The sequence below is a fragment of the Mobula hypostoma genome, chromosome 8 (genome assembly GCF_963921235.1).
Source record: "Mobula hypostoma chromosome 8, sMobHyp1.1, whole genome shotgun sequence".
In the NCBI taxonomy this organism is placed as follows: domain Eukaryota; kingdom Metazoa; phylum Chordata; class Chondrichthyes; order Myliobatiformes; family Myliobatidae; genus Mobula; species Mobula hypostoma.
The window spans coordinates 137,555,454-137,576,613 of record NC_086104.1 but is presented as its reverse complement, the minus strand read 5'-3'; the positions used below and the strand labels follow the sequence as shown (position 1 = coordinate 137,576,613).

The following is a 21,160-nucleotide window of genomic DNA, read 5'->3' as shown; positions in this document are numbered from 1 at the left end:
ACACTACACTATGCTTAGCATGAACAGTTTTTAAGTAATTCCAGTTGTGTGTGTTTTTGTTCAAAAAGCAGTGATTTTTGTCACTGATAGTTAGCGAGAAATAAGCAGTAAGATAATTCAGGGCTGTTTTGCTCACTGTTGTTTCAAGCATTCAGGCTTGGAAATGAAAAAATGACCAGGAGTGAAAATGAAATGATTTCAGTAATTCAGCAAGTTATGAATTACCAAGGATTTCAAGGTATCAACAGTCATCTTGAATATTACAATAAAATTGAAGATTTTGAGGATGTAGTCATCAATGGCATTGTATGAAGGCGGTCCATTATCTGCACTAGGCGTCTGTGCTGATTTTATTCATTTACAGTCAGTCAAAAGAACATGGCAGCATGCGTAGGATGCTGCCTCCATCAATAACTATTGGGAACTAATAGTATTACAGTACTGTAGTATTGGTAGTGTTCTAACTTATTCTGTATTTTGTTTAAATACATTTGTTACTCAGCTAATGCTAGTTTGACTTTTTTTTATACTTTTTAACTATTTCCTTGAAACTTTGATTAATTGGAACAGCCGCTTAAATGTACTGGTCCAGATGTATCCCAGTTAACTGGACTCCACAAACTAAAACAAGCCCTTCAGCTCACAGAATCTAAGAAGACCATTAAGTACTCCTTTACACTAATCTCATTTTATTTACCCTCATTCTCACCAGCTCCTCCCAGATCCTACGCATGAGACACAATTTACACTGGTTATTTAACCTAACAACCCTTTGGGTCTTTGGGACACATGAGGAAACCAGGATACTCAGCAGAAACCCAAGTGGTGATAGGAGGAACTTGCAACTCCATGCAGGTAGCACCTGAGGTCAGGACAAAACATGGGTCTCTTCTGCTGTGAGGCAGAGACTTCTTTTTGTACCACTGTGCATCAGACCTTAAGGTGGCTCTGTGAGCTTCCTCTGTGGTTTAACAAAGTGTAATCTTGTTTTTGTTAAGATAATATCAAAAGCATCTTGTGTATTTCTGTGCTTATACTCCAAACTGCAATTTCTTTGATGTAGTCTTTTTAACTTTTGAAGACACGAATGCTGGTGTGCTGTAGATAGTGCTGAAGGTTGTCCTGTGTGAAAATGGGACATTTGACAGGATGAAGATCTGCTCTGAGAGTTCAGTCCAGTAAAGTGTGAAGTGATTCACTTTGGAAGGTCCAATTTGATGACAGAGTTCAAAGTTAATGGGAAGATTCTTAGCATGGATGAACAGAGGGATCCCAGTTCATAGATCTTTCAAAGTTGCCGGGCAAGTTGATAGGGTGGTTATGAAGATCTATGATGCATTGGCCTTCGTAAGTAGGGGGATTGAGTTCGAGAGCTGTGGCATAACGTTGCAGCTCTATAAAACTCTGGTTAGATCATACTTGGAGTATTTTGTTCTGTTCTGGTTGCCTCATTATAAGAATGATATTGAAGCTTTTGGGAGGGTGCATAGGAGATTTGCCAGGATGCTGCCTGGATTGGAGAACATGTCTAATGAGGAAGGGTTGAGTGAGCTTGGGCTTTTCTATTTGGAGTGAAGGAGATGAGAGGAAACTCAAAAGATTTGTCTCAGATGATGAGGCATAAATAGAGCGGACAGCCAGCGTCTTTCTCCCAGGGTGGAAATGACTAATTCGAGAGGACATGCCTTTAAGGTAATTGGAAGAAAGTACAGGGGGATGTCAGAAGTAGGTATTGTACAGAGGAATGGTAAGTGCATGCACTGCCAGGGTGGTGGTAGAGGTAGATACATTAGGGATTCATTAGATACATTAGAGGTTCTTAGGTAAAAGAAAAATGGGGAGATATGTGGAAGAGAAGGGTCAGATTGATCTTGGAGTCCGTTAAAAGGTTACGACAACTTCCTGGCTGAAGGGTCAATACTGTGTTGTACTATTCTTTGTTTTGAGTTCAAGTTAGCTAGAAATTTTTACTTTGTGCATTTTTTTTTGCTTAAATTATTTATTCTGTTTTTCATTCACTTATCTCCTGCTCGTTCGTTCGTGTCTAACCGTAGCCATTGTCAATACTCTTCAGAGATTGTCTGCCTGGTGTCAGTGGTCACAGAACCAGGACTTGAGATATGTACCAGCTGCTTATATGACCATCCACCCATCATCTGCTCCCATGGCTTCACATGACCCTGATTGGTGTTGCGGGGGGTGGGTGGGGGCAAGCGGTTATCACACCTTGCCCAAAGGTGACCTGCAGGGCTAATGGAGGGAAGGAACACCTTGCACCTTCTTTGGTGGAGACGTATCTCCTCTCTGCCATTCACATCTCCTACTAACAAAGCAGAAAACTGGCTGATGAAAATTTGAAGGGAAAGCAATGAATGTTTCTCTCTTCACAGATGTTGTCTGACCTGCTGGGAAATACTCAACTGGTCAGACAACATCCATGAAGAGAGAAACATTACCAATGGTAGAATTATTACCAGCTAGAGATGTGTACATTAATTCCCTTTGAATTTTTCTGGTTGTGAAATGAAACAAATATATTTTATGTGCAACTAGCACATTCACTGATTATTTGAGAATGGGGATAGGGTGGTGAGTTGACCTGTGTCTCCGGTGCTTCCCTCCCTCACCCTTTCTACCCACTGACCCACCATAGATCTTTTTACATGTAGCAGCTGTACAAAAAAGTGGTGGCATGGTCATAATATGAAATTATTGAACTCTGTTCTGGTTAGAAGATAGCTTGCGTTTGTAGTTAATCAAAGGATAATCTAAGAACACTATTGATCTATATCTGTACAATGTAGGATAAAGAGGTTAGGAGTATACATGGAGCAGTTAATTGAAACGATAAACATATGGCACCATGGTGTTACAGTTCTGACAAGGATTTATGAATTACATTAAAACATCTTAAGTTATTCTAATGCCTTTGACTGCGGATCAAGTCCTTTTGAATTGTCAGTGTTGGAGGATCTGTGATAGCAGTTTTTACACAATAGGTCCCATAAACAGCAAATCTGATAATGAGATTGTCTGTTTTAAAAGATGTTATATCATTAGTTACAATTCTGGGGTAAACATCTCCTTAAATTTTCAAAGTAGCTTGGTGAGACCTTTTATGTCAACCTGAAACCTTACAGCAATCTCTTGTGTCGATCTCAAAATCATAATGCTTCATATACCCTATGCAGTGCTCACTGTGCTTGGTTTAGTCTCTCCAAAGTAGAGGAGACAGGTAAGTGGAGAATATCAAATCTAGGAAGTCAAGAAAGACAATGTTAAGGACCTTGTCATCCATGGTGGCAGGCAATCCTTAGTTACGGTCAAAGCTATCGAAAGCAGTGGTGAAAGGTCACATCACTCGGGAGGAACAGTAGAGATAGAGAAATCACTTTATGATTCTCACAAATGTGTTTCTGTCTCAGTTGGTAGAAAGGATGTATGGTGAAAAAATACTGATTGAAGGTACATTCTAACAGGATAGATATGATCCAGACATTCTTCCTTTCGACATAAACTGTAACCTCAAAGTGGTGTGCGTTGTATTCTGACAGAGCGGATGAGTGATTGTCAGTTAATGGTGGAATTTTGAATTTGGATGCTCGGCAGTGGAATGCAACAATTCAAGGTTAGGTTTTTTGATCTAGGTATGAAATAGTAAGAATTAGGAATATGCTGTCTGTTAAGCTGGTGGAGATGCATTCAGCAGAAGCCTTCAAAAGGGAATTTGATAAGTACTCGAAGAAAAAGAATAAAGAGTGTTGGAGTGGAACTAACTGGATTGCTGTTAGAAGGAGCTGCTATAGACTTGGGCCAAATATCCTACTCGCTTAATCTCAGAGCAACAGTCCCGTGGTGAATTAATCAGCCTGTTAATTATTTTTTATAATTTAGAGTTACAAATGCTTCCCCTTCCAGATTTGCAATGTAGATTTTGTAGAAATTTTGTTGCAGTTCATTCCATTACTGAGCTTATGGCGATGATCTTGGATTGTTGATCCTCTGGCAATGATCTTTGCATCATCAGTAGGGGCGGGGGAAGTACCACAGTATTGGAAGGTTGCAAATGTTGTTCCCTTGTTCAAGAAAGGGAGTAGAGATAACCCAGGAAATGACCAGTGAGTCTTACTTCAGCAGTGAGGAAGTTGTTGGAGAAGGTCCTGAGAGGCAGGATTTATGAGTATTTGGAGAGACATCATCTGATTAGGGATAATCAGCATGGCTTCGTCAAGGGCAGATTGTGCCTTACAAGCCTGATTGAATTCTTTGAGGATGTAACAAAACATATTGATGAAGGTAGAGCAGCTGATGTAGTGTATATGGATTTCAGTAAGGCATTTGATAAGCTTTCCCATGCAAGGCTCATTCAGAAAATAATGAGGCATGGGATCCAAGGAGGCCTTGCTTTGTGGATGCAGAATTGGCTTGCCCAGAGAAGGCAAAGGGTGGTTGTAGATGGTTTGTATTCTGCATGAAGGACGGTGTTCCGCAGGGATCTGGGACCCCTTCTTGATTTTTATAAATGACCTGGATGAGGAAGTAGAAGGGTGGGTTAGTCAGTTTTCTGATGACACAAAGGTTGGGGGTGTTGTGGATAGTCTGGAGGGTTGTCAGAGGTTACAGCGAGACATTGATAGGATGCAAAACTGGGCTGAGAAGTCGCAGATGGAGTTCAATCTAGATAAGTGTGAAGTCGTCCATTTTGGAATGTCAAATTTGAAGGCAGAATATAATACTAATGGTAAGACACTTGGCAGTGTGGAGGATCAGCGAGATCTTGGAGTCCATGTCCGTAGGATGTTCAAAGCTGTTGTGCAGCTTCACAGTGCTGTTAAGAAGGTGTCTGGAGTGGTGGCCTTCATCAATTGTGGGATTGCGTTCAATAGCTGTGAGGTAATATTAAAGCTATATAAGACCTTAGTTAGATGCCAACTATGTTCAGTTCTGGTCACCTCACTACAGAAAGGATGTGGATACTATAGAGACAGTGCAGAGGAGATTTACAAGGATGTTGCCTGGATTGGAGAGCATACCTTATGATAGGGGTCGCCAACCCGTTGATCGCGATCGACTGGTCGATCTTTAAGACTTTCCCAGTCGATCCCGAAAAAAATCAAAAATAAATACACAAATACTGTTGCAATGTGAGCATTACAAAAATAAGTAATACTAATGAGGATAATGGTAATATAGAAATGTGCACATGCGCCGGTCGGGCATGCAGCCTGGTACAGCCGTTCCGATCTATTCTTACTTTCTTCTTCTTACTTTTCAATTTACATTATTTTTTGTATTTTTTTTTCTCACGGTAACTCGTCGAAGCTGCACCCTCTCTAACATGCTGGTAGAGAGAGTTTTATTTGGGTTTTCTTTAGCGCTTGAAATGGTTACATCCCGGCACGCGGGACAGAAGCAAGGTCACATTGTGTATTTCACGGACCAGCAAAGACCGGCTGGCTTAGCGAACAGAGCGGTGGACACCCCTGCTGAAATCCGGAGGAAAACACACAGAGGGGGATCACAAAGCCAAGGAAAGAGGACTGGGTCGAGACAACAGAGACTTTTGGAGAAGAGGAGTTCGGTGGGTAATACCATTCCGGCTGACCGGAAGTGCACTGACAGCGGTAAGCGTAAAGGGGTTCGGTGCTTACTGTTCTGGCTAACAACGGATGGTGCAATCTGGGGTATATTACGATTGAGGAACGTGTTTGCAGACTGGATATTGAACTTTTTACTGTTGGACTTCGGCCACATTCCACTGTGATACAACACTTGGCGGCACGGGAGGTCGTTTCTGCCTGTGGCCATCGAACGTGCAGCTCCTCCCGTGGAGGGTCAGACACCCTGAGCCAATAGACTGGTCCTGGACCTATTTTCGATCTGGCATAGTGTGCATTTTGGTGTTTGATTGTTGGGGTTTTTTGTATTTCTATATTTACGCTCTATTCTTGGTTGGTGCGGCTGTAATGAAACCAAATTTCCCTCGGGATTAATAAAGTGTATCTATCTATCAATACTTTTGCTACAAAGCTGTTTGTAAAAAGAGATTGTTTCCGGGTTGCGGGGGTTTAGTTCCGTTCTTTCTGCCCAGAGCGCATGTGTGTAGCTCCCTGCCATGAACTGCATTTTCAGCGTAGCTTGTGCTGCATCAAAGTGACCAATTAAATTAGATACGTAGTGGTCCCCAACCACCGGGCCGCGAAGAATGCAGCGGTACAGCGGTGGTCGGAACGCACCCAGCACATCTTTAAGAAAAAAGCAGAAATAAGCAAGCTAATTAATTAGGTGCCACCCGGCACGTAAATGTTGGCCCAGATCAGAGGCGATTGCCGATTACGTTGCCTCTGATCTGGGCCGACATTTACGTGCTGGGCGGCACCTAATTAATTAGCTTGTTTATTTCGGCTTTTTTTTTAAAGATGTGCTGGGTGCGTTCCGGCCACCGCTGTACTGCTGCATTCTTCGCGGCCTGGAGGTTGGGGACCACTGGATAAAAGTACAGACTGTCGCAAACATCAATATACGGCACTCGCTTGTGATATCCTGATAGCATGGCAGAGGCTCCACGAAAGAAGGCGAAAACGTACAAATTCCATCCAGAATGGGAAGAGGAATTTCTATATAGCTTGGTGAAAGACAAGTGTGTATGTATGTTGTGCCACCAAACACAAGCACTGACTAAAAGAGGGAATCTGGAGTGGCACCTCAACACCAACCACCAGAAATTTAAAGACATCTACCCCCCAAAGAGCGCAATTCGTGCCAGGAAAGTTGAGGAGCTGAAATCAGGGTTGAAGGCCCAGCAATCGTTTTTCACAAAACATGCTGCTCAAAATAAGGCTGCTATTGAAGCATCATTTCATGTAAGTCACCTTTTGGCTAAACTCAAGAAGCCTTTTACAGATGGCGATTTATTCAAGGAAGCAATGGCCATTACTGCAGAGACTGTTTTTAATGACTTTAGAAACAAAAATGACATCACAACCGCAATACATAATATACCACTTGGCCCTGCAACAGTGACAAGGAGGGTAGAGTCACTGTCAGAGGACGCGGATATTTTTCACTACAATTCGATGAATCCCTGATGTAATGCAAACAGCTCAGCTTGTTGTATTTGTCAGAATGGCTTTCCAGGATTTTACAACAAATGAGGACTTTCTCACTCGTTTGCAATTAAGGGAGAGAACAAGAGGTGAGGATATTTACAATGAGTTTAAAAAATATGTCTGTGAAAATGACAACCCCATTCATAATCTGGTGGCAATTACCACTGATGGGGCCCCAGCAATGCACAATGTGCGCGTTGGTTTTATAGCACTAAAAGTCAGTGCCTACTTTGGGTCAACTTATATATGTGAAATTGCATTTTCACAGATGAAAAATTATTTAATCTAAGTACAGGAGCTGTTTTACTGACAGATACCTCACAGACTGTCTCAGACTGGCTGTCTGTAGTTATGAGCCAAATTTCAGGGAACTAGCAATAAGTATTCAGCTCCAGTCATCACACTGAGTGCAACAGTCAATTTTTATTCATTTATTTTTTGTGTTGAAATAAAATTAAATAATGAAACTTAGAGTTAAAGGTGTGAAGTGTTGTAATATTCTTAAAGAAAGATATGCTAGTTACAGTGTTTTCTTGTTTGAATTAATTTGAAAGTTTGACAGAAGTATTTTGTGTAATTCAAATACAATTAGCCCAAATAAAAGGCCTCAAATTGGCAGTACAATCTGAGCTATTTTTTCTCTAAACGATTTAGTAGGTAGATCTTGCCTTTCACTAAGGTCGAGGTAGGGGATCTTGGGCTTAAAAAGGTTGGTGACCACTACCTTATGAGAATAGGTTGAGTGAACTTGGCCTTTTCTCCTTGGAGCAATGGGGGATGAGAGATGATCTGATAGAGATGTATAAGATGATGAGAGGCATTGATCATGTGGATAGCCAGAGGCTTTTTCCCAGGGCTGAAATGCCTAACATGAGGGGGCCTAGTTTTAAGGTGCTTGGAAGTAGATATAAGGGGGGTGTCAGAGGTAAGTTTTTCACACAGAGCGGTGGGTGCATGGAATGCACTGCCAGCGACGGTGGTAGAGGTGGATACAGTAGGGTCTTTTAAGAGGCTCTTAGATAGGTACATGGAGCTTAGAAAAATACAGTACTATGCAGTAGGGAAGCTCTAGGCAGTTTCTAGAGTAGGTTACATTGTCGCACAACTTCGTGGGCTGAAGGGCCTGTAATGTGCTGTAGGTTTCTATGTTTACAATCTATGTTCTTTCATTGAATCTTTTACATCTCAAGATTCAACATTATTTAATGTCATTTGCAATACACAAGTACTAGAAAACAAAATAATTGTTATTCTGGATCCGATGCAGCATAAAAAACACAATAAGGTAAGGGACACAATAATAAAACAAAACATAATAAATATAAATACATAAGATGGCTCAAATACATAGACTAATTTTGTGTATGTAAAGTTACGCTAGGCACAGAAGTGTCTGTACAAAAGGTGATAAAGTAGTGGTGATGGGGTGGGTTCCAATTTCCTTCTATTCTATTCTCTTCCAATTTACAATTTTTTTCCTTGATTTAACTTTGCAGGTAGAAAGAGATTTTGAACGAGAATATGGCAAGCTCCAGCAGTAAGTATAACAGTTAAAACTGAGCACATGTTGATACGATACAATTTTTAATTTTTGTGCTGCTCTAGTACAATATTTGGTTGTTTACATTATTTTATTGATTTAGTGTTTGGATGTTTTTTACTCAGCAACCTTGGTGATGGTCTGCTGCTCAAGGTACCCAACACTAAGTTGATGAGAACTCATCTAAGAATGTGTGTCATGATTGTGCCATAGCACCAGGCCAGGTTACCTCAGTTGCTGGCAGGCTGTGCAGGCACCTTGCCCATTCTGGAAACTGATAAGAAGGGCTCTTTTTAGATCCATTTCAGGCTGCTCTGTGTCAAGGTAGTTCATGCCAAATACTATTCCTGCCATGGGGCCTCATCTCTTATGCCTTGACGTGGCAGTCTCAGCTGCAGAGGATGTTATGATGCAAAATGTGCAGCTGGTGGATGGAAAGATTGTTCAACAGAGGCGGACTAAATCAGCACGTACCTTGAAGAGCAGCTTGCACAGTGCATTCTCCTTTCTATGTGGCTTACTTCAGGAAGTTTCTGTCAAGTTTCTGTAACGGTGGGCATGACAGAGTTTAGCAAAGTGTCCATTTTATACAGATTGCAATGAAATATTTAGCTCAAATAGAAACTTGCGGCAACAGAAGTTTGTTTTTTGTTTCTGCTGTGAAATGTTAATCAGCTTCTGAGATTCACGGTGGTTCTACATTTAGGCTAGAAGACCAAATTAAGAAGCTTCACAAAGATATGAAGAAGAGTACCGAGGCAGATGTGGGTAAGTGTGAGTGCTGTACGAGGCAGAATTCGGAGGTGTGGGCACACCTGTGAACTACCTGGAGACAAGGAGGCAAGGCAGCCTTCTTGTGACATTCACAAACATGTTTATCTCAATGGCTACATTGTAGCTTTTGTATACAAGGGTAATAGGGATAGATTCTGGGTTTGAAGGCAGAGGGAGAAGTGATTTGTGGCTATGTGGTCTTAGAATGTAATTTCTGTGCTCGAGGATGTGAATTCCATTCCTGGGGATAGAGCATTAAGATGATAATGGAATGCATTTTTGGTATGCACAGTGTATATAGGCATGATATTTTATGCATAGGTAGGTAACAGGACTGAAGAGAGTATACATATAGATAGATACTTTATTGATCTCAAAGGAAATTACAGTGTCACAGTAGCATTACAAGTTCACAGATATAAATATTAGAAGAGAATTAGAAAGAATAAAAAATAAGTTACCTCAAACAGTCTAACAGAAGGTTATAGGTCTTAGGTTGACTCGTTATAGAGCCTACTGGCTGAGGATAAAAATGACCTCATACAGTGCATTTTGGAGCAGTGTGTTTGTCTTATTCTATTACTTAAAGTGCTCCTCTGTTCAGCCAAGGTTGCATGCAGAGGGTGAGAAACATTGTCCAGATTTGGCACGACTTTCTGTAGGGTCCTTTGTTCTACCACAGGCTCCAGTGTGTCCAGTTTGACTCCTATAACAGAGCCAACCTTTCTAATCAGTTTATTGAGCCTGTTGGCATCACCTGTGTAGATGCCATTGCCCCAGCACAGCACTGCATAGAAGATTGTACTGGCGGCAACTGACTGGTAGAACATGTGAAGGAGAGGCCTGCGTACGCCAAAGGACCTCAGTCTTCTCAGGAAACAGAGGTAACCCTGGCCCTTCGTACGTGGCCTCTGTGTTGATGCTCTACTCACGTCTGTCATCCAGGTACTTGTAGGTTCTCACCACATCCACATTCTCACTGTCAATAGTAACAGGAAGCAGTGCAGGCTTAGTTTTCCTCAGGTTCATTACCATCTCCTTTGTCTTACCCATGTTGAGCTGCAGATGATTTAGCTTACACCATCTGACAAAGTCCTCCACTAGGGCCCTGTAGTCATCCTCCTGTCCTCTCTTTATATACCCAGCTATTGCTGAGTCATCAGAGAATTTCTGCACATGACATGACTCAGTGTTGTATCTAAACTCTGATGTATATAGGGTAAACAGGAAGGGAGCCAATACAGTCTCCTGTGGGGCCCCAGTGCCGCTTATAGCCATATCTGACATACTTGGTAGTTTGAAGCTACACCCAATTTCACATTCTCTGAGAAATAATACAGCTCCAGGTAACATAAAACCATAAGACATAGAAGAAGAATAAGGCCATCCAGTCTATCCAGTCTTCTCCACCATTCCATCATGGCTGATTTATTATCCTTCTTAACCCCATTCTACTGCTTTCTCCCTGTAACCCATGTATGGTGTGTTGGCATTCATCAATCATGGGATTGAGTTCAAAAGCTGTGAGGTAATGTTACAGCTAAATAAAACCTTGGTCAGACCCCACCTGGAGTACTGTGTTTATTTCTGGTCACCTCACTACAGGAAAGATGTGGATATTACAAAGAGAGTGCAGAGGAGATTTACAAGGATGTTGCCTGGATTGGAGAGCATGCCTTATGGGAATAGGTTGAGTGAACTTGACCTTTTCTCCTTGGAGCAATGGAGGATGAGAGGTGACCTGATAGAGGTGTATAAGATGATGAGGGGCATTGATCGTGTGGATAGCTAGAGGCTTTTTCCCAGGGCTGAAATGCCTAACATGAGGGGGCCTAGTTTTAAGGTGCTTTAAGGTACAGAGGGGATGTCAGGGGTGAGTTTTTCACACAGAGTTGTGGCTGCGTGGAATGCACTGCCGGTGTTGGTGGTGGAAGCAGATACAATAAGGTCTTTTAAGAGACCCTAGATAGGTACATGCAGCTTAGAAAAAGAAAGGGCTATGCAGTAGGGAAATGCTAGGCTGTTTCTTGAGTAGGTTAAATGGTCAGCACAACATTGTGGACCAAAGAGTCTGTGATGTGTTGTAGATTTCTATGTTCTATGTTAACCCTTAACACCCTTACTAATCAAGAAGCTATCAACCTCTGCTTTAAATACAACCAATTATTTGGCCTCTTCAGCCATCTGTGGCAATGAATTCCTTGGATTCACCACTCTCTTTCTGAAGAAATTCCTCCTCATCTCTGTTCTAAAGGGACATCGTTCAATTCTGAGACTGTGTCTCAGGGTCCTAGACTCCCCCTCTGTAGGAAACATCCTCTCCACATCCATGGCAGCATCTATGGAAAAGGGTACAGCCGAGGCTGAACACAAGATGTGCCTGGCCTTTTCTGTAGATGCTGCCGGGCCTGTTGAGTTCCTCCAGGATTCTGTGTGTGTTGCTTGGATTTCCAACATGTGCAGATTTCTCTTCCTTTCAATATTCAATAGGTTTAATGAGATCCTCCCCTCATTCTTCTTAATTCCAGTGAGTACTAGCTGATGCAAATAAACTATTCACTTCTGCTATTCGTTGCAACATGGGCACGCTCCAGTCATTCAGTACAACTCATGGTATTGAAACTCATTTTTATTCACCTTGAATTTGGAAGAAAGAAGTGACATTTGAATTGCATCACTGCCAAATTCTTTACAGCTGATTTTAAACTGCAGTCATTCTTGTGGGTAATGATGCGTCACACTTCAGCATAATCAGCTTGCATTTACAGCAATGAAATAAACAATTTAGTGACTTTATGTATTGTTCCAGGGACAAACGTTAGTAAGGATAGTGAAGTAAAATGGCCTTGCACTTTTTTTCAAGATAATGCTCCGGATCTTTTGCATCATGCAGAGGCCTGTGCCTCCTCAGATAGCAACAGACTGAAAACGCAGGAGGAACTCAGGTGAGGCAGCATCTACAGAAAAGAGCAAACAGTCGAAGTTTCAGGCCGAGATCCTTCATCAGGCCTGGAGAGAAAGAGACCTCCTCAGGTAGCTCAGTATGGCTACAATACTGTTTTGGAGAGTCAGTCTGGATCTTGTGTTCAACTCCGGAATCACCAAGTCTGACGAATATATGGCTGAGCTGGCATTATGCTTACTACCAGTGACCTTCATATCTGATAATTTGATGTATCACTCCCGAGTCACTGCAAGAACTCTTGTTTGTTACTGAAAGGGAAAGATTTCTTGTGAAATGTACTCCTACAATCTGATGAAATTTTTCATAATGTGCGTCCTTCATCACTGGCAAGCAAGCTGGTATATGTTTACTAGAAACTAATTAAAACTTAATATGGCAATGAAACGAAAAGAGTAAATTAAATTAGTAGCCTAGCAGAGTGATCCTGGTTGGAAGAGTCAGTCATTTTACACTGTGAATATAGTGCCTTGAATACAGTGCCACTGTACATTGAGTATATGATTACATATTAGAACTGAACAACAATTGCAGTACATTAGAACCTCAAGATGTGCTTTTGCTTGCACAAGCTCTTGCACCCATTATACTTTTAAAAATAACATGAGAGATTTAGATGTATGTTATGTAATGTAGCTAAATGGTCACTGACAAAGAAAAAGTGAATGTTGCATGACTCACACTAAAATGATAATTGACATTCTGCAACTCAAGCTGGATGTTGAGATTTTTTTTGTTAAAATGCTGAATGCTGGAAATAAAACAGCTTTAATGTATTTCTTGTCTTCAGCCTAATGTGGAATTATATTAGCGGCCTTTAGAGGAAAGCATCATTTTAGCAAAAGCCAACTTGAAACATTTTGGATTGTACTGCCTAAATTTATATTTTGTTCCCTAACCTTCCATTTTGTATCCATTGAATCTAGTAAATAAAAAGACAGGCTTTTTAAATTTGCCTTCCTTGACCTCAGGAAATCCCAATAGCTATGTAGCCATTGAAGTGCTTGCTTCTGAAACCGTTTGTACCATTTGTATAGAAGGAAACATAAGGCAGCATTTACACACACCACATTTCCAAAAACAGTAATAAGATGATGATCAGGTAACTACAAGAGATTATAGTTGGACGGTAAATATTGGCCATGAGATCTTGTGTACACTGGAATTTAGAAGGATGACAGGGGATCTGATTGAAACATATAAGATTATTAAGGGAATGGACATGCTCGAGGCAGGAAACATGTTCCCGATGTTGGGGGAGTCCAGAACCAGAGGCCACAGTTTAAGAATAAGGGGTAGACCATTTAGAATGGAGTTGAGGAAAAACTTTTTCACACAGAGGGTTGTGGTTCTGTGGAATGCTCTGCCTCAGAAGGCAGTGGAGGCCAATTCTCTGATTCTTTCAAGGAAGAGTTAGGTAGAGCTCTTAAAGATAGCGGAGTCAAGGGATATGGGGAGAAGGCAGGAAAAGGGTACTGTTTGCGGATGATCAGCCATGATCACAGTGAATGGCAGTGCTGGCTCAAAGGGCCAAATGGCCTACTCCTGCACCTATTGTCTATTGTCTTTATCCAGTCGAGATGATGGACTGGGTCTGTAGTTCAATGTATAATTTGAAAGGTGTCCACTCAAACACTGTATCTAACATAATTTGAATCTCCAGTACTCATCTCTGGTGTTGATCTTGAACATGAAGACACACTTTTAATTCAAAAGCAAAAATGAGATCCATTGTGCTACATTTAAAACTGTAACAACTCTTCAACCTAGTAGCACCATGATCAAGCTGTGAAGGTATATGACACTATTTGTTAGGTTTTGACCAGGTTTTTAGTGCTGGGAGTAGCAGACCAGGTCCGAATAGTATCATACCTGGCAATGATTCTGAGAAATGGAGAGCAGCTACACTTCGCTGAGTGAACTGTAAAAAAGACAAAACAAAAAAACAGAGATTTTAAATGCAGCAAAAGAATGACTTTTAAGTATACTTCATTTTCCTCCATCCTACTGATCACAGAAATATGAGATGACCTAAACCATTTCTAATTCAGTCATTTGAGATTTGAGTATTGAGATTCTCGTTTTCACTCTTGCATTCCCTCCCAACTTAACTACATAATAATCTGACTTGTCATTTCTTGTCTCTCCAAATGTTTCATTTCAGTTATTTTTTTCTTGTCTTATATTAATCCTAGCATGGGGGATGTTGGCACATGCCCATTTTAGAATAACACAAGTGTTGCAAGGCAGTGAAACTTCATACTCAGCTTAGGCTGATGCTGCCATTTCAAAATATATGTCATGTTGGCGTGTAAATCACAATCCTTTAAACTGATGAAATAAAAACCACACACAAAGACGCTACCTTACTCTCCTTCATAAAGACATATTAATAGCTCAAAATTTGTATAAATCTTGGGAGTGGATAATCTCTTTAACATAAAGGAGGATGGATGAGTAGTTTGCGCTATATTAGAGAACATTAAAGCATTATTAATGGCAGATAGAGGAATATCAATGTTAGTGTGTTTATTTTGCTGTTTCAAGGAAAAGACATTGCATGGGTCTGGGTGATAAATATGATGCACTTACTTTACCTAATTAATACTTTTTCAATTAAGTACTGTAACGTTCTCCTCGGCAGCAATGTCAAAATCCGCAGTGAAAATTTCATCAGATCTGTTAGCCAACCCTTTGTGTGATCAAGATCAAACTTTCATGGAGACGGTGACTGCTCTGGACACTGCGATGCGCAGAATGGACGCCTTCAATCAGGAGAAGGTTTGCATATTTTGTTTCACGTTATTTAAACGGCAAAGTAGAGCAAATTGCTCTATCAGGATAGTGTAGTGCTGGATGCACCAGTTAGACAGCTCAGAAATAGGTCTTTGGTCCAACTCATCTGTGTCAATCAAGTTGTTTACCTCATCTAGCCCACTTCCCCATGTTTGATCCATAACTCTCTGAACCTTGCTTATTCATGTACCTGTCTAAATAACTTTTAAGTGTAATTGTACCCACTTGTACCCCTTCCTCTGGTAGTTTGTTCCATATACACATCATCCTTTGTGTGAAAAAGTTGCCCCTCAAGTTCTTTTAAAATTCTTCCTCCCTCACTTTAAGCAAATACTTTGTAGATTTTAGGCTGCCTTATCCTGAGGAAAAGGCTGTGATCATTCACCTTATTTTTGCTCCTCTTGATTTTATAAACCTCTGGAAGGCCACCCCTCAGCCTCCTTTACTTCAGGGAAAATAGTCCCATCCTCTCCATTCCCTCCTGACTGTCCTACTTAAACAATTTGGAAAATCAAAATCTGAGTGATGAGTAAGTCTGCACGGCTAAAAATTGATTGTAAAAGTAGATCTGACTTGCCCTGATGCAGGATTTCAACCTCCCTTATTGACAGTTCATTTCCTCCACACTGATGCTGCTTGACTGGCTAAGTTTTTCCAGCAGATTATTTGTTGCTCTCATTTCCAGCTTCTGCAGTATCTTGTGTGCTCCATGAATGCTCCATGAAGGTTTGACTATATGTGACTTGAGTCAAACAAGAGGCAAATTTTAATGCCCTCTGAAGTAGCTAGCACTGTGATTGTGAAAACAATTAAGGGAGGATTGGCTTATAAAAGAGTCATATCAAGATTCTAAGGGCAGCATGTTCCTGTTACGGTGAAGAGCAGAAATACTAAAGTTCAGTGGACCGTGGCTGACAAAAGGTAAAGAGGCTCTGGTGAAGAAAAAGAATGAAGTGCATTACTTTAAGGCAGCTGGGTATAAATGAATGCTTTGATGAATATAACATATTTAGAGGAAGCTTAAGAGGGAAGTCAGGAAGGCAGGAAGATAGTCTGAGATAGAATTGGCAGGCAGAGTTAAATATAATCCTAAGAGGTTCTTCAGTTATATTGGCCACACTGGATCTTTATTCCCCAGAGCACAGGAGAGTGCGCTCCAGGCAATAAAGAGAATGTCACTGGCGGTCTAGTGGTTAGGATTCAACACTTTCATGACTGTGGCCCGGGTTCGTAACCCTGGTCATAGAAGGTTCCTGGGGCACCACGGTAGCGTAGCAGTTAGCCTGAGGTTATTGCAGTTTGGAGCGTGAGAGTTTGGAGTTCAACTCCAGCGTTGTCTGTAAGCAAATTTATGCGTTCCTTCCTGCATGCGTGTGGGTTTCCTCCAGGTGCTCTGGTGTCCTTCCGCAGTCCAGACCTGTACCAGTTCTTTATTAATAAATAAAGAAATAAAATCAACAATAACGGGTGACATCATAGAAGCTTATAAAACCGTGAGGGGTATGGATAAGATGGACAGTCATAGTCTTTCTCCTAGGATTAGGGAGTGGAAAACTGGAGGACACAGAAGCTAGATAAGAGGGAAGAAATTTAAGGGAAGGTAGTTTAAGAGAGGTAACGTTTTTACACAGAAGGTAGTGAGAACCTAGAATGAGCTGCCAAAGGAAGTGGCTGAGGGTGGATACAATTGCAATATTTAAGAGGCATTTGGATAAGCAGATGGAGGAAAAGGGCTTTAGGGATTAAGGGCTGAACACAGGAACTGGGAATAGCAGGGAGGGTGCTGTGGTTGACATGGACAGTTGGCCCAAAGATCCTGTTTCCATGCTGTATGGAATGGATATGACTCTATGATCCATGAAGTACATGTTGTTGCTTTTATCTTCTCTCGAACTGTAATCCAAATCATGTCTTCTTCTTCCTTTCCTCAGCCACTTCTCTAGCTTATTCTTGAGTGTTGTTATGGTCTCAACCATTGCTAACTAGGTAGAATATTGCACTGTTCCACAGCCCTCTTAATTGTCTTCCATCTAAAGTCTTTTGAATTTAACCTTGTATTACTTTTACTTAATAATGTACCTTTTCATAATTATAAACTAATATAGTTACACTTTGTGCCATAGTTTTCAAGACTTACTTTGTATTTGTGTTTCTTCATACTAAGCAGTAGTGTGCTGATCGGGGCTACTCTGTCTCTGCTTGCCCAACAACCTTCCTATCGTGTGGAACTCCAAACAGCAGTCCAGTCGAGTCACCTTGGTTTGGGGTATAGAGAGAGGAACTTTGTGTTGGCAGGAGAGTTGGTCACTGGGGGAATCTGATTTGCAAAACAAAAGGGCAAAATAATTAGCATTGTTTGATGCAAGATCCAGTGAAGGGTGCATTTCCTGAAAGGATAGTGAAAATGGTGAAGATTAATTGCAGCTTTAAAACAAAAGTAGTTAACAAGGAGATGTTACAGGGCTGAGGGGAAAGTGCAGTGAAACAGTAATCTGAATCCATAGTCAATGGGACAGCAGAAGTGCTAAATGCCACCTTTGTGTTTAAGATTCCATGATGTGGCTTGGGGTTTTTGAGAGGCTTCCTTAAGGATTGTTTGGGAGAAATGACATTTCACTTGTATGTGAAGCTGTGGGCGAATCTATTTCCTATCTCCATTCCAACACAAGTAGAGTAATATCTGGTGTTTGGATTTGTCTGGTCAATTTAGTACTTCCATGTCTGTTCAAATGATCTTGGAGGTCAGTCCCAAAGCCTGATGTAATCATATAGAAGTAGTGAAAATCAGAAATTAAAAATTGAAATTTATGTAAATTGTCTTGTACGGTTTGGTATGAAAATTATTTGCACCCTAGTACATTGGAATTACCCACATGCTATTTTATCTTCATTTTTGCATGCATCTTTTACTTCTAACTTGTACTTCCTTTCATGGTTCAGTATATTTATGCAAAGTGTTTCTTTATCAGGTCAATCAGATTCAGAAAACGACCATTGAACCCTTAAAAAAGTAAGTATTTATTAAATGTATGTTCTTGTTGGAATATGCCTGGCATGGTTGTTTGAAAGAAAGAAATGATGGATATATTAACAGATGCAGTAAAAGGATAATCTATTTCTTCTGTTAATTATTGGTTACAGCTGATCTCTTGTGCAAGTTAATTCAGAAGTGAAACCATTCACCCACTTATCCGGTTCTTTTCTTAAGACCATTGTCAATTCCACATGCACCGCATTTTTTAAGGATTGAGACCACTGACTGCATAAAAGAGAGCTTTTCCTTGTACCTTCCATAGATCCTTTGCTCACTAATTTAAGTCTTTGTCCTTTGGAACTTGAACCCTCCACTAAGTGAACTGTTTGCTCTAGTTCCTTCCCTAAACCTTGTCAAGATTTCGAACACCAATTAAGTGCCTTCTCAGTCTTCTTTGCTCCAGAGAGAACAATCTTAGCTTCTCCTGTCTTCCTTGTAAATTAAATCCCTCTTTCCTGGAACATCCTCTATCCAGCACTTCCTGCACTCTTCTGATGTTCAGTGGCCAGAATTTACTCTGATTGTGGCCAAACCACAATATAATGATCCAACATAATCTCCTTGTTCTGTTTGTCTGTATCAGGATAAGTTCAAGGAATGTTTATACTCGAACATCAGAGTATTGGTCCCATTGATCAGACATATGGGAGTGCAAAAGGACCGTAGGGAATAGATGAGGGGGTAGGTTGGGAAGTTTCTAGCAGATGAATCAGCCAGTGAGTGAGAGTCACAAGCCAAGCAAATCTGAGTCACCAAAATCACTGTCTATTCCCACTGAATAGTGAAGTTAAAAAGTATTCAACACACTCCAGAAGCAGAACCAAATATTTCTCATCTGTGAAGCCAGCAGTGATAACTGTAAATTCTAGATAGTGAACCCCATCCGTCCGGACTTGCATTATTCTATATTTATTCACAGCTAGTTGATTCTGTGGTGTATTTGCCTAAAGTATTAAGTAGACCCTGCCAGAAGAAGCAGGTATAAGTTACCAGATGAGGGCAATTCATACTTTTGAAATTCTTCAATTTTTTTGCCTGTGTACTTACCAGTTTGTAAAGAATCAACATATGATTCTTTACAAAAGTTCATATGAGTTGAGAACAGATTCAAAACTTTTGTGTGAAGACCTGAAAGATTCTTTGTTTTTGCCCCCTTGGAACCTTCTGCTCCACTCAATGAATTACTGATTCCACCCTTGCTTGAGTGCAACTATTTTTTTTAGTCTGCTGCCTTGGGATCTGTGGGATAGAGACAGCAGAATAATATCCCGGAGCCCAGTGGAAATCTGTTTTGGAAGTCAATTGCATGCGGTTCTTCATTATATCCCCCTGCTGATTATAGCAGGCCAGTCCAAGCTTGATTTGAATTGACTAGTAATTTTTCAATGACTAGTGACTTTCCATCACTGGAGGCTAATTTCAATCAGAATCAGAATCAAATTCAGAGTTAATATCACTGGCATATTCGTGAAAAATGTTGTTTTGCGGCAGCAGTACAGTGCAGTACATTGTCATAAAAAAACTATAAATAGCAATAAGAAATCCATATATAAAAAAATAAATTAAATAAGTAGTGCAAAAGGGAAAAAATAGGTGGTGTTCATGGGTTCATTGTCCATTCAGAAACCTGATGGCAGAAGGAAAGAAGCTGTTCACTTTGAGTGTGTGTCTTCAGACTCCTGTACTACCTGCTTGAAAGGGCATGTCACAGGTGAAGGGAGTCCTTACTGATGACTGCAGCCTTTTTGAGGTATTGCCCTTTGAAGATATCTTCGATGCTGGGGAGGCTATGCCCATGTTGGAGATCACAGAGTTTACAACCTTCTGCAGCTTTTCCCAATCCTCTCTGATGCTCCCTCCATACCAGATGATGATGCAGTAAGCTAGAATGCACATCATGGTACATTTGTAGAAATTTGTTGGACTCTATAGTGACATTCCAACTCCCCTCAAACTCCTAAGGAAATGTTATTGCTGTTGTGCTTTGTTTGTAGTTGCATTAATATATTGGTCCCAGGATAGATCCAGATGTATTGACAACCAGGAACTTGAAGTTGCTCTCCATTTCCACTGCTGATCCCTCGATTAGGACTGGTGTGTGTTCCCTCAACTTCCTCTTCCTCAAGTCCATAATCAACTCCTTGGCCTTACTGATGTTGTATGCAAGGTTGCCGTTGCAACACCACTCAAACAGCTGATTTATCTCACTCTTGTATGCCTTCTCGACACCATCTGAAATTCTCTTAACAATAGTTGTGTCATCGGCAAATTTATAGATGGCATTTGAGCTGTGCCTACCCATACAGTTGTGGGTGTAGAGAGAGTAGAACAGTAGGCTAAGCACGCAACCTTGAGGTGCACCAGTGTTGATTGCCAGTGAGGAAGTGTTATTTCTGATCCACACTGACTGTGGCCTCCTGATGAGGAAGTCAAGGATCCAGCTGTGGAGGGAGGCACAGAGGCCTAGGTTTTGGAGCTTGTTGATTAGTACAGAGGGGATGATACGGTTAATCTGTAATCAATGAACAGCAGCCTGACATAGGTATTACTATTGTCCAGGTGATCCAAGGTTGAAAGGAGAGCTAGTCAGATTGCATCTGCTGTAGACCTATTGTGGCAATAGGCAAATTGCTTAAGCAGGAGTTGATTCTGGCCACGACCAACAAAATGCAAGCACCACACCAACTATCTTTTGATTTTTCACAAGCTGAAGTCCATGATACAGGAATTATGATTTCATCATTAATGGCATGATGGAATTAGACTAAACAAGAATCTGTGGGAATCATGCATGTGTGCATACACACATACAACCTCTCTCACTCAGAAATATTATTTCGTCTCTTTGGCTTTCTTGCGTACAAACAATTTCAGGTCAATACGCTGCTGCCATCAACCTGCCAACTTAGAAAGTTTCACATCTATGAAGGACCATTATAATGGAG

At 40.9% G+C, this 21,160-nt stretch overlaps 1 protein-coding gene across 1 annotated transcript in view; it reads left to right on the top strand.

Annotated features, from left to right (window-relative positions):
- Window positions 1-21,160, top strand: part of bin3 (bridging integrator 3) — a 206,833-nt gene that overhangs the window by 80,395 nt on the left and 105,278 nt on the right. Inside the window, exons 3-6 of the mRNA XM_063056935.1 lie at window positions 8,606-8,646; window positions 9,356-9,417; window positions 15,030-15,166; window positions 18,151-18,191. Coding sequence (XP_062913005.1) covers window positions 8,606-8,646; window positions 9,356-9,417; window positions 15,030-15,166; window positions 18,151-18,191 — 281 coding nt within the window. The remainder of the gene's footprint in view (window positions 1-8,605; window positions 8,647-9,355; window positions 9,418-15,029; window positions 15,167-18,150; window positions 18,192-21,160) is intronic.